At 35.9% G+C, this 13,782-nt stretch overlaps 1 protein-coding gene across 6 annotated transcripts in view; it reads left to right on the top strand.

The window, feature by feature from the left end:
- The window catches only part of ATF2 (activating transcription factor 2), a 61,907-nt gene that overhangs the window by 43,166 nt on the left and 4,959 nt on the right, over positions 1-13,782 (top strand). For all 6 annotated transcript variants that reach the window (XM_072418372.1, XM_072418370.1, XM_072418374.1 and 3 more), the window contains one exon: positions 6,443-6,548. In XM_072418372.1, coding sequence (XP_072274473.1) covers positions 6,443-6,548 — 106 coding nt within the window. The remainder of the gene's footprint in view (positions 1-6,442; positions 6,549-13,782) is intronic.

The raw sequence follows: 13,782 nt of genomic DNA, 5'->3' as shown, positions 1-13,782 counted from the left end.
ACCTGTTAAGAGTCCTAGAGAATATTAGGTGTCCTCACATATGCAGAAGTATTTAGTGTCTTGGTTGTACTCATTGGGCCTGATTTATTAAAGCTCTCCAAGGCTGGAGAGGATACACTTTCTTCAGTGAATTTGGGTGATCCAGCAAACCTTGAGTGGATTTCATGAAGTCATGCAGTCATGAAGTCATGAAGTCATGTGCTATTTGCTAACAAATGCTTTGGGAGAGCTTTAAAAAATCAGGCCCACTGAATGGATATTTGTAAAATGTGAAGTGTTAGTATAACTTGAGAACAGCTTTAGGAATAACGCTGTCTGGCAGTGTCTGGAGAGAAGATTGAACATTTGCTTCTACAGCTTTATCTTCTGAAATTTCCAGAAGAATTGCATCACATTGCTGTAGGTAAGGAAAATTCCCTCGTATTACTGCAGTGCATCGTGTTAGTTTTTAGAATGCTGTTCAAATTACTAGGATAATCTTTCTGACTAACATAGGAGGTAAACCTATCGAGGACAAGCAGATAAAACATGGGTAATTTGTGTATCCACTTTGCTGTCCAAGTAGGAAGTTCACTATTTTTAAATGAACACTTTTTAGACAATTGGTGTTCATGATAGCAAAGCCTTTGTAAATCTATTTTGATATTATAATTTTCTTCTTTAAGTTTTTTGTTGAGTGACTAATTGGAATTGATGCATAGCAGTTGCCATTATGCAGTAAAAACGATTTCAAACTTCGAGTGGAACTGTCTATGAAAAGCCGCCAGTCTTCTGCTCGGTATTCTGGTATCCCATATGGGCTACTGGTCCAGGGATGTTACAACAGTACACAAAGTCTCCATCTTCACTGAAATGTGGTAGGAGGGTCACCTCTCGTGTCCTATAAACCGTTATTTATAGGACAGTTCTTTTCTTTTAGCCTGGATGCCAATATTTCAGATGCTTGTTTTGACAGACTTAGGTCACGTATTAAATCATTGAGCACTTCTTGGGAGAACTGCTGGTTTGATGAAACACTGCCTTAATATTCACTTCCACTGCTAACTCCTGGATTACACTCCAAACCCTGTGCATCCTCCATGTTGGATACAGGAAAATCAGGGAGTGTACTGAACACTGGTATGGGAACATCGGCACCATGAGGCACAGGTCATCTTGCTGATTCCAAATCGGGATACTCCCACTTGTTTTTCTTGTAACAATTGAAACCTTTTACATTCACAGCACAAAAATAACAATCATTATGATGATTTTTGGGCTCTCACTATACCATAGGTACACCAAATTTCAAACTTTTCAGTTTTCCATTTTTCTCTGACATAGACACTTTACAAGTTTTGCATACCATATGGAGAGACCAATACTCCTCTTGGTCCCCCAGTTTATTACCAAGTTATGCTTGCTTCACAAATTCTGTAATGTTTCTTCTCAGTTCTTGCTGAGAATATTCACCACAAATGTAGCAAAATACATTAGGATCATTTAAACAACTTCATCTTGAAGAACTCATATTTCTGTAAAAAAAAGAAAATGTATGAATAAATGAAAGTTTCATGAAAATAATGCTACATTTATTATATCAAATGCAAAACATCTTGTAAATAAAGATTGATAATAATATGCTGTGTAAACATTTGTTGTTGGTAAAATCATCTGTTCCGATTCCTAGTATCTACAACTAGAGCCAATTCAATGACCTTCTGGATTCAGCAGACCTGAAATACACTAAATATATTAAATCCTTGGCAATGAAAAAAAAATTTCTGTTGAGCTGTGTAATTTATGGTTTCTGTCAGTGCTATATTTGAATCAAAAAAGTATGTGGAGTAGATACTTCCTTTATTTACTGGCATTATCTAAATATGATTATAGTACAGACACTTACAAGGTAAAGGTTAAAGGAGTAATGCCTGGGCCGGCCATGACAAAAGCACAGAGAAACTGTAAGAAGTAAGATGTTATATCTGTAAAACATTTTGATATTTCTGGATCCCAAGGTTATGTGTTTTAAAAGCCCTTTAGCCTGGTTCAAACAACCTCCAGAAAGACAGTAGATCTAGATAAGAAAAGCAAGTATTAGTACTGATTGTTGTTTGTGCCTTGAAAGCACCGCAGCCCTCTACCAAAAATGTTTGATTCCTAAAAACCTGTGCGGTGGATAGCAGAACCTTTTCCCTTAGCAACCAACCAGATATCTGTTTAGTTCTCATAGGTGATAAGCCTATTCTTTCTGTGCTCCAGGTTTGATGAGCAGACCCAATTCTGTTTTTCAGCCTTTGCTCCATCACACACTGCCTATATAGAATTAATGGAGTATGGTTACAGTATAAAGCATTCTCTTGCATTTGTCCTTTCACTAGTGAGCCACTAAGGGTTAAAATGCCCACGTTGGCGGTGATTTCAAGAGAACAAAGTCTTTCTCTGCCAACAGCAAAATCGTCGGCTGTGAAGAACAGAATGACTTGTAAAGAAAATTGAATGTCACAGAAATAATTAAAGCGTTCTTTATGTGCGCACATTAATCAATCCTGTGCTTTCCTTAATAACTCTTCACTTGACATGCTGGCAGAGCTGATCAGCATAGTGGGCAGTAATGACCCATGATTACTTTTACGTTGCATTTGATAGTAAAAGTAATACGTTTGGAGGTCTGCCTTTCGTGTGCCAATGGAGACCACAAACAGTTTTCGACTAGCTCACATTGCGCGTAATGATATAATTGTTCTTGGCGTGGGTGAAAGGCAGTTCATCTATTCCATACGTTTCAAGGTAGACCCTGAAAAATACAATCCTAACTGTGTGTTTTTATGACCTGAGATTGGGTATATTTTGTTTAGTCAGTTTATTAGTAAAGAAGTTATTTTCAGTATCTTTAGTTATTTTATGCCTAACAGTGTTGTGTACAGAAGAATGTTTACATTGGATAGAATTTGATATTTTTCTGTTCATATTTGTAGGTTTAGAAAAACTGTACATCTTCGGGTCATATCAACAGGTTTGATTTAATCCCCCACTTCTCATCAGCACATTCTTACTTTTCTTTTCTCCCCCAACATCCTTTTATCTCTTGGAGCTGAAGGAAATATCTGATATTTCCAAATATGTTGGGAGTATGTGACCCACTCCATGTGACAGCAGTGGACCAATCAATACTGTCACTTGTGGAGACTGCAGCCATGGTCAGGCTTTACCTCCAGTGGCTTGTAGCTTAATTAGGACTTTTCACACATCTCTCCTGATGGCATAGAAGTGAAGATAAAGTAAGTATATGCTTCTGAGAAGGGTTGAAGTAAAGTGAACTCAGTTTTTTTCCAGCATGGGCAGATGTTCACTATAAGTATTTGTTACTACCATATCACACTCCACCTCATTCCATGTTAGTCACATTAATTGTCAAATAACTAAGTTCATAATGACCTTATTCCACATACTGTGTGTTCTTTGTACTTTTGTGATTATTTTATGTTGCATATTAAAAGATAGTGTGAATGGGTATATATATGGATTTAACTGGGACTAAAACAATATTCCAACCCCTTCTCCAACCCAACTCGCTTCTTTTGTGTGCTACTTCCCCCTCCACTTAAATCGTAAGCTCTTCAGGGCAGGGTCCTCTCCTCCTCCTGTGTCACTGTCTGTATCTGTCTGTCATTTGCAACCCCTATATAATGTACAGTGCTGTGTAATATGTTGGTGCTATATACTGTTTATTAATAAAAAAAATAATAATAATAATGTGGGCCTTGTCATGCTTACACCAGCACTTCAAGCAAAGAAAAAGTGGAACAAAAGCTTGTTACACAGCTGCAAAAAAAGTATTTAGTATTGCAAGGTAATGTCATCATGGAAAGATTGGTATCAGATTGAGACCAATACAATGTTTTTTTAGATCTATCACCTACAATCTGCACCTCACACTTATTGTGTATGTATGTATGTATGTATGTGTATGTGTATATATATATATATATATATATATATATATATATATATATATTGTGCTTTTAAAGTTTATTGAATTAAATATGTAATGGTTCATGCTTGTTGAAAGTCTGTCTTCTGCCTACATTCAGCTGTGAAATAATTACACTTCAATTGTTTCTACAATTAGCATATGCTCACAAACAAAATCGAAATTTGTTTTGCTGATGATAAGGCTTTGAGAACTTTAAAAACAAATTATACACAGTATCTGTAAAACTGACCATTTTGTGTCTTGTGTTATTAGGTGAAATTGATCAGAAAGGGGCAAATAGTCAGACTTTAAAATGTGTGCAAAAGAACACCAAAAATGTACATTAAATAGTTTTTCATTTCTGTCCATGCTTAAACTGAATCTTTAATGCATTAGTTTTACTACTTAGCCTATACTGTGTATTCCACTTGCAATGTATTTGCCATCTTCTTCAATGATTTACCTTCACTTTGCAGCCAGTTCTCAACAGCTCATAAAGATTTTATGTGAAAATTAACCCATTGGAGCTAAGCCATATTTGCCCTAATAAAAAAACAGTATTCTTTGAAATACACTGTATTAATTGCATTGCAATGTGTGCTGTGCAGGCTCAGAAGGTGTTAACCAACTTGGAATTTATGGGTGATCCTTAGTTCAGGATTCTTTGTTAAAATTACTACTTAGAAAAAAAACTAAAGTATGCATTTAAAGTACTGGCTATATTGCTATGTTTAGTACAAATTCTAACAGACTGGAGGCAGTAACCTCATTGTGTGCTTGTGATTTAGGTAATAACTACACTTTTAAAGCATTTTACTGGTTTTTGTATGAGTTTTCCTGAATATGGATGCACAATTATAGGAAAATATTTTTAATTTTATGTATGTTTTTCTTCATTTAATACTAAAAGTCCTACCTAAAGTTCTGGGTAGTCTCATCTCTGCCTGCAATACTATCCTCTTGTTGGGTGTTGTTTCTGGCTAATGTAATACCATTTTGCAACTTTTAACTAAAAATGCACACAGCGTCAACACATGATTCACACATTTTTCCAGTAGTTTTCTTTTCTAACAACCTGTCTTCACTTCAGTGGCATCTCTTACAGCTTTTGCAAAGTACTTGCCCATCACTTTATCTTCAATATAGGAAAAAAGCCCATATTAACAGTCGGGATCTTATTTTGGAGCACTCAATATGCATTTAAAGACACAACAGGGATTGTATATAAAATTTGTTTTAGAGAAGGTGAAATTTTTTTTTGTTTTTTGCGATATATATATATTTTTTTTCATCATATATCATTATAGATCACTAGTTTTGTTTCTTATTTTTCTATGCAATGATAATGGTTTCTAGAAGATGAAGTATATATGTTCAAGCCCTTAGGTGTCTTCATTATTATGTGAAATGATTCAGATATGTATTTGTGAATTATAAGGTGTATTTTTTTATGATGATCTTCTTTATGTATGAACATTGTGGGGTACATTAATGGGATGGCCTAATGAAAGGTTGGATGGAAATGGGCCATTTCTCCTTTTCTTGTACTTGAAAGGTAAGTAGACATGGGCAATCATACAGATGCTTTGGTACCTTTGCCCATTTCAGTTGACACAGAGCAATAAAACATGTATTCATCTATACAAAACTGATGTTTTTTTATGATTGGATGGAAGAGGGCTGAATAACGTAAAAGTGAGAAGACTGCATTTTGCCATCCCAGAAACTTTTTTTTTTAAATAATACTTGGTTGCCCCTCAATAATATTGTATTACCTTAGCCCAATTAAATTTGGTGTTTAAAACAGCGAAATACATTACAAGGGCTTAAAAAAAAGTAGTGCAATGCCTTAAAGCCTGTTTCCTGCTAGCATACTGCAGAGAAAGACCTTTGCTATCTGTGATGAATTCTTAGGCAAAAGTCTGCCAAATCCCATGCTGACTCATAGCTCTCTGGTCAGCAGTGATACCTATATGTCTGACTCAGCAGGAGGGTGCGTAAGACCTCTGCAGAGAAACCCCAGCTTCCACATTGAGAGCAAGGGTCCTCCTCATACCGCATATTAGATACAGGGGATGGGTGTATCTAATATGGCTGAGGCTTGTTTCTATAGAAAACCATTCTAAGAGTTTTTTTTTTGAGGCACCTGGAAAGTATTTAGCTAATTTAAACTAAAAGTTTTTAAAGTAAAAGAACTTTAGCAAAGGCAATGAACTCTCGTCAAAAAGGTTTTGACAGGTGGGAGGAGCTGAGAATTCACTTGCTGACATGAGTTTATGAGGTAGAATAAGCTGAAAAGTGATTCAGTCTTGGTGTAGATTAACCCTCTTTAAGGAAATAGGTACATTTTTTGTATAGTCATATTCTATATATGCTTTAATAAACTTTTATGGAATAGCTCTCTGCAAGGATGTTAGTAGTTTTCTGTGAACTTTGAGAACTTCTTCCATTTGATTCTAAAGAGAAAGTTTTCCCCTTTACCTCTAGAATGAAGTCACCCTGCTGAGAAATGAAGTGGCACAGCTGAAACAGCTTCTTCTGGCTCATAAAGATTGCCCTGTAACCGCCATGCAGAAGAAATCTGGCTATCATAGTGAGTAATGTTCCATTACCCGTGGCCTTGGGCTACGTCGGTGAAATACTGCCAAAATGAACCACGCTTCTATTAATACAGGGAGGCGCACATACACTTCTAGTGTTTAACATTAAATATTGAAAATAGGGGAAGGTTATTGCTCCCTACATTTAGATGCTGTTTTCAACAGAATTAATTCACTCTCTGAGATATATTTTTTGCTGCACTTGATTAAATCTACTGTATGTCCCTAGCACTTTCAGCTTTAAAACAATTGTGTATTTTTTTCTCACAGTGAATATTGTTTAATTGGTACTGTATGTAGAAACCCCCTAAAGCTGTTGTGTTTCAGTTATGGGGTGTATAGTATGATTAACTTATGCAGAACACACTCAAAAAACTCTCCACTGTCTGGGAGATGCATAAAGCTTTAAGAATGTGGATCTGACAGTAATTTTTTAAATTGGTTTGGGATTCATGGTGCCTAGAATTTTATTTTTTTTTCTATGCCTTGAATTAAAAACATAATATTTCAGTTATGTGTGTACAGAGGTAACCTATGTTATAGCTCCCAGCTGACATTTGGCTCCTACATGTAATGGAAGTGTAGCCCAAATATAGGCATTGTTGGTTGGATCTAGCTGGCGTATTGATGGCTATAGATGTGTGTTAAGGTGTGCCTGCATAGGGAAAATAACTAAACAACTTGAAACCTTTTTTTTAAATAAAGATTGCAAATGAGCAAAAGTTATGCTTACTTTCATTTACCCTACACCGACTTTTTGGGCACTGTTATTGAGTGTCATCTTGTCTTCCATTTGTTATAAGCTGTCTGGCTTGATGGGTGTCATAAAGTCATTGTAAACAATTTACTAGTTCACTGACTCATTCAAGTAAGTAGGATAGCTTGCACACTCTTGGATTTTTCTACATTTCAGGTGTTATATACCTGGAATGAAAAACAATTAAATATAACTCTTTTTAACTTATACAACATACTTAACAGTTTAAAGATTTTTGTTGTTGTACAATTTTTTTTGTTTTTTTTAAATGTAACTTGTTGGTATTCATTCCTGGTTAGTATTTACCTCTAAGAAGTAGGAATGCTGGAACCACCTTTGACTGCAATTAAAGCTGCAAGAGTTTTGGGTTTAGTCTGTCCTTTTTTTGCACATCTGAAGCTTGTAACCCAAACTTGGTAAGATTCTTCTAACTTTCAGGTTGGATAGAATCTATAGTTTTAATTGTGTCACAGTCTTTCAGTTACATTGAAATAGGAAGCCTCATCATAGTAAGACGTTCAGGTTCTTACCATTGGTGTACATTTGGCTGTATGTTTACCGTTATTGTGAAAAACTCTCAGATGTCTTTCTGACTGAGAAGGGATTGCATTAGATTAGTCATTTACTGGTTATCCTGCTTTTAATCCTGACCAATTACCTGGTACCTGCTAAGGGAAAATGACTTTTCAACATGATGCTAGTACCACTATGTTCATTGTGAAGATGTGTTCTAATGGTTACAGCCAGTGTTGCCTGACTGCCAATCATAGAGGTAGCTTTGGGCTCTATTTATAAAACACAGAATCTGACATTCCCCCAGACATTCACTGGTGGAAATCAATTACTGCCATTGAAACATATGTACCTGGAAGATTCCCCCAGGGGAATGTGTGAGGAAATGTCAGATACCCTGTTTTATTAAATCAATAAACATGTTTTTTTATGGGTTTTATGTGTCTCCCAAATGCTTTTGAATAAAATCCATATGAAGTTTGATGAGTTTCTTGATCAATTGCCATCTTTATGTCTGTCTCATAAAATCCAGATATATCAAGGTTTGGGTTGGGGTTGTACAATTGATCGTTGGCTACCGTTGGCTGTAATAAACAGGGTTCTGTAGACTGAAGTGAAGTGGTGCCTTATTCTGTCTTATGTTCTATTCCTATTATGTTACAGTAAATATATATTTTTTTAAAATGGCCTCCTTACATTTTTTATTAATGGATTGGTGGTGCTCTGGAAGATGTTTACCCTTTTTTTTTAATGACCCAACCCTTCTTTCTGCTTTTCTTTATCTAAGATTTGTTTTTATAGCTGCTTGGTCATTATGATGCTGATTACTTGTTTTCTAACAAACTCTCGCACCTCCAGAAAACCAGTGTATTATACTTTGAACTCACGTGACCTTTTATTTGTACACAAGTGGTATCCAATAAATGACTTTTGTACCCTGTAATGCACTGCCATGAGCTGTGGTGTGCTGCATTGCTACAAATAATGAATTGCATTTTTTAGGGCACTAGGAAGTCCATTTAAAAGTAAAATGCATTGCAACAGTGTGAATCTCATCTTAATTTAATCAGATCCATAAGTTAAATTTGTTTCTTAGTTGGATTTGATAAAACATGGAAAAAACATCTACTAAATTTTAGAATTTGCACTATACCTTTTAATAGTGTCATTAACCAATCTGTGAATATCCCTACATCATCCTCATGTGTACAAATGCAATATACAGCGCATAAATAGTTGTCACATGTCTTAACATAAAGATGTGACTAGTCACCTCAGTGACATTTGGAAGGTTAATTGAGTCTTCCCATTTCTCTTTCTCCCTCATTTTTGGCTGTGATGTACAATGTTCCAACCAGCTGCTGCTGCTGAATAAATGGCCAATTTTTGTCCCTGGTACACAAATTTGTAACAAATAACAAAGCTGGGAATGCATTAGGCAACACTCATAATATATAACCCACAGCTTTCTCCTTTATGATTTAATGATATTCCGGGATATTTGTAAATGTGAAGATTGTCCCTGCCATATGCAAGCACTTCATTTTAATTTGCCAGTGTCAGTAATTCAGGAGGATAAAGAAACATTTTGTATTGCATGCAAACAGTTCCTCAGGTGCTCGCGATAAAACTTAATAGCCTCCATCTTTACTTGTAGTCATTTTAAGCTGTTTTATCAGAGCAGGCAATATTTTTTAATTTAAAAGAATTGAGCGGTAAAGGCAACTTTCCATTTGCCATATATATTGAGAGAGCTGATTTTGTCATTTCTGAGCTGATAAATCTTACTCCACGGATGCGCAGTGATTTGACAGGGCTGCGGAATAACATTTTGCAGTAAATTGGATGGGTATAGGCATATGTTGGAGATTGGTATTAACAATGATTGCAGGGAGGATGAGGCTATTATCCTTTACATCTGATAAACCCACATAATGTCAGATAGACGTTCCCAAGATCTGGCATTGTACGCTTTGTTTGTCTTTGATGTGTTTCCCATATACTTGTAAACAAGCCATGTGTGTATTAATCTGTCTGTGAATATATTTGTGGCATTGTGCAATTATTATGGCTAAACGCACTGTCATATTGTGGAATTGGTTTGCATGTTATAAATACTGTATTCTGGTATTTGGCCACAAAATAAAATGTTAATCAACAGAGCCCCAGCACATGCTATACGGTATGACAAAGTGTGTGTGTGTATGTATATATATATATATATATATATATATATATATATATATATAGTGGACATTGAAAAGCCCTGAGACTGTTGGTGGCTTCAACCATTGGATATCAGCAGCCCTGGCAGGCTTTGAACTGTCACTCAAATGGCACTCTAAAGCAGAGCAGCCTTTCATGCCGTCTCTCAACATGGAGAAACCATTGAAATAACTTTCAGGTCTTCAGGGAACCACTTCTATAATTACTATATACACAGCTAGCAGTACAATAGCATGGTGGTAAGTGGGAAAGCGGCATCTTACATTATTGGCCAGTGGGAAGAATGTCACCTTTACAGATAACCAAATAGGTCATTGGTGTCACCTAAACAGACCTGATAGGCACAAATTGCTCATTTCTCAAGGAACCCCTAATAACCTCTAGAAGAACTTTATGATTCCAAAGCACCTTAATTGAGAAACACTTCTAGTATTCTCCTTTATTCCTCCCCTGACACAACTAGAACAAATGTTATCTAGTGAGATTAGGAGAGGGAGGGATGCTGGCCCAGCACAGAAGAGCAAGTATTACCCGAAGAATAGAAGGTTATATTGTGATTCTCCTGAAATAGTCTAATTTTCCAGCAAGTTTAAAGACTAATTCAAATTCATTAAAAATCATTCATGAACAGAAAATATGCTGCATTTTAGCTATTTAATATGACAGATATCATTCCATAGTCTCTACTGGCCACCAAGATTCCACTAGGATTCCAGTGTTTCCCAGTTAAATCACAGGTGGGATTCCAAGCCAAATCAAATACCAGGCATGGTTTGGTACCTGAAAGAGGAATGGCTTAATCATGGCTTACAAGAAGTTAAGGTACTTTGTATAGTGTGGGAATGGAACTGAAAACAAGCACAAGTACTTAGATGTTCTTAGCCAGTAATATTAGTTTATTTGTATTGTTGAACTTGACAGCTTCAGTTTCTAATTGTTTTATCCTTAAAAATTCACTAAAACCTTCATAAATTAAATACAAAATAATATAACAGGGCCTATTTTTCTTTGGCTCTATCTACCTATCTAATCATTTGCCTAAAACTACAGGTGCTCTATAAATGAAAGCAGCTATAGTTTTATTCCAGTATGGTAGTGGTAGTATTTGCCATTTATTCAGCATCTATCCTTTGTGCTAATGGTTAGATCAGAACATCTGCTAGAAAAGTTGGGGTGTCCTTATAACCACCTTTATACAGGACATTAGTAGAAAACGTGTTCAATAATAACACTTCCGATCATGATTGCTAGTCTCTATAGAACCCAGCAGCAATCGGCCTTAACTCTTTTATGTGTTAAAACATCATCATCATTATCTTACAATTCCAGTATGTTTGTTGGTTGGCAGAGCAATTTGCACATTTGCCATCTACAATTTACAGTGATGTATTTTCTTCGGCGTCTTAATTATCTTTTTAGGATCTGTTCGGAATTGCTAAATTATTAGATTCAGCGTATGCAATAGTGGATGTTTTTCGTGTCCTGAGCCCAATTAATTTGTACATCTCTGGAACAGCTGGTGGCATTTAGACTCTAAATAGTGCTTATTCTCCTGAGTGCACACCATTACAGTCAGGTGTTGGAAACATCGCATGAGCTATTTAATGGAAAGGCAGCCCCATAAATGTGAAAAATCATCTTTATTTGCCACAAAATCATTGCAACGCATGTTTACATCACATCTCTAATTATATTGTATTAGTTGAATTAAAAACTATTTACACTAGAAAATTTCAAGAACATAACCTCCTCCTGTTATTATAAAATAGAGATCAGAAGAAGACCTTTCATTCCAGTTGTTTCCAGCCTAGAATGGAAGTCAGAGATATGGGAAGAAACTAATGTACCAATTTTATAAATATATTTACTTTGTTGGTGTGTGGCCTAGCAGTACCATATGCTTATAGATCAGCCAGTGCAGAAAATCTGTTAATATTTAAAGCAGGCACTTATCCCAAACTTGGAAATACATAAATATGCATGCATAGCACAATTATTTTTTCACTCTATCAGCCTACCAATTTTGATTAAAACATTCCTTTGCCTATTTAAAATTTTAAAAATTCCTTAGCAAATTTATTATATGAATGTAAATGTGATTCAACCTAGTTGACTCCCATTCACAGATCTACTTTGTTCCCATGCAAAACTAAATAATTTCTTCTTGAAACATTAATAAAGCTTTTCACCAACTGGTACCTTGGGTTCTGGCAGCAGGAGCCCAGCTCAGTAGTGTGTGAATTTCAACTGGTGGCAAGTAAAAATATTAGAACTCTGTCCTCTAAGATATGATTAAAGCCTGTCTCTGGGCAAAAAAATGTACAACCAGCCCCACCCCATCCCAAAGGATCCTCTTCATATCTAGGATACATATAATACATTGCTGTAGAGCCTTCTATCCTAGCCAGTCCCTGCCTGTCACATTCTGTATTTCTCATTTTGTAAACCGTTTTTAAAAGGACTTTTGCTACAGACATCAGAATCACACTAGGTAATAAAACAGAAGGCTGGGCTTTAGCACCACATGGTCCTGGTATTAGATAAGAATAAATAGGTTTTATATATTTTATTTGTTGCAAGCTGTTACAAAGGGGTGGAAGGTAGGTGTGGACATGGATTTATTGATATCCCAGAGATCTGGTTTCATACTTTCCTTCTTCCCCATTCAGCATAAGTTAAAAATGCCTATATTTTGTTTTTCCTGGTTCCCCCCTACCTGCATAGAAATTGCATTTTTAAATAAGTCCTTTTGTTTTCTCTACCCCCATTATTTTAGACCAAGTGATCTTATCTTTGGCTTTTTGTGTTGTTTTAAGCAATGTAGGCAGATCATGTCTAGTTAGAGAGGCCGACAAAGTGCTGTAGATCGATTCCTGAAAACATCACAGCAGGCTTTTTCAATACTTATCTCAGGAGCCCCCAGCTCTGTTGCATGCTTTGGTTAGGCTCCTAAGTTGGCTCATGCAAATATTAACATTTTTTGAAAATTGATGTTTGGGGGGTGTGATTCCTAGACTGGCAGACTGAATTTATCAGCAGACCACCCTAGATAATACACACATTTATTTTAGGCCCATTATGATTGAAATGACTATGATCAAATAAATAAAAGGGTTGAGAGGGCTGGATAATACTGGATACCGTCCAGCTAGGAAATGACGCTCAATCTGACTTCTCTGTGCAATTAAATCAGAATAAGCAATTTCAGTACAAAAGAAGGAGTCTGTGCAAAACAGGAAGGAAGGCCGAAGTTCAGCTTTAACATATTACGTCATCTTACAGTAGCTCTACTTAGGAGATGCCCTTTATTTCTCAGTTTTTCATGCACATGCTCTAGCAGTCCCTAGATAGCAGCTGTGAAACCGCAATATATGAATGCACTTTACCTTTCAGAAGTTAGATGTTCACAGCTGGAAAGTCAAGTCCAATTATTGTCTGGATTAAATGAAATGATTTTTCATAGTACAACCAGTAGGCTAAAAATATTACAGCAACCTAAAAGGTAAAGTCGATTTTTACACAGAATGTTCACAGCTGCTACAGAAAGATTGTCACAAAGTGTTACCTTAAAAATGTTCTTTAAAGAATTTTCAATTGATTCTATGTACTTGGTATTAATAGCACAATGCTCCATGCTTGGGTAAATGGCCACTTCCACATGCTACACTGTGTATGTGTAACTATATCCAGCAATTGGTTACATTGATGATCATTCAAAAAAAAAATGTACC

Source organism: Pyxicephalus adspersus, chromosome 7 (assembly GCF_032062135.1).
Source record: "Pyxicephalus adspersus chromosome 7, UCB_Pads_2.0, whole genome shotgun sequence".
NCBI lineage: Eukaryota > Metazoa > Chordata > Amphibia > Anura > Pyxicephalidae > Pyxicephalus > Pyxicephalus adspersus.
This window is presented reverse-complemented; position numbering and strand designations above follow the sequence as displayed.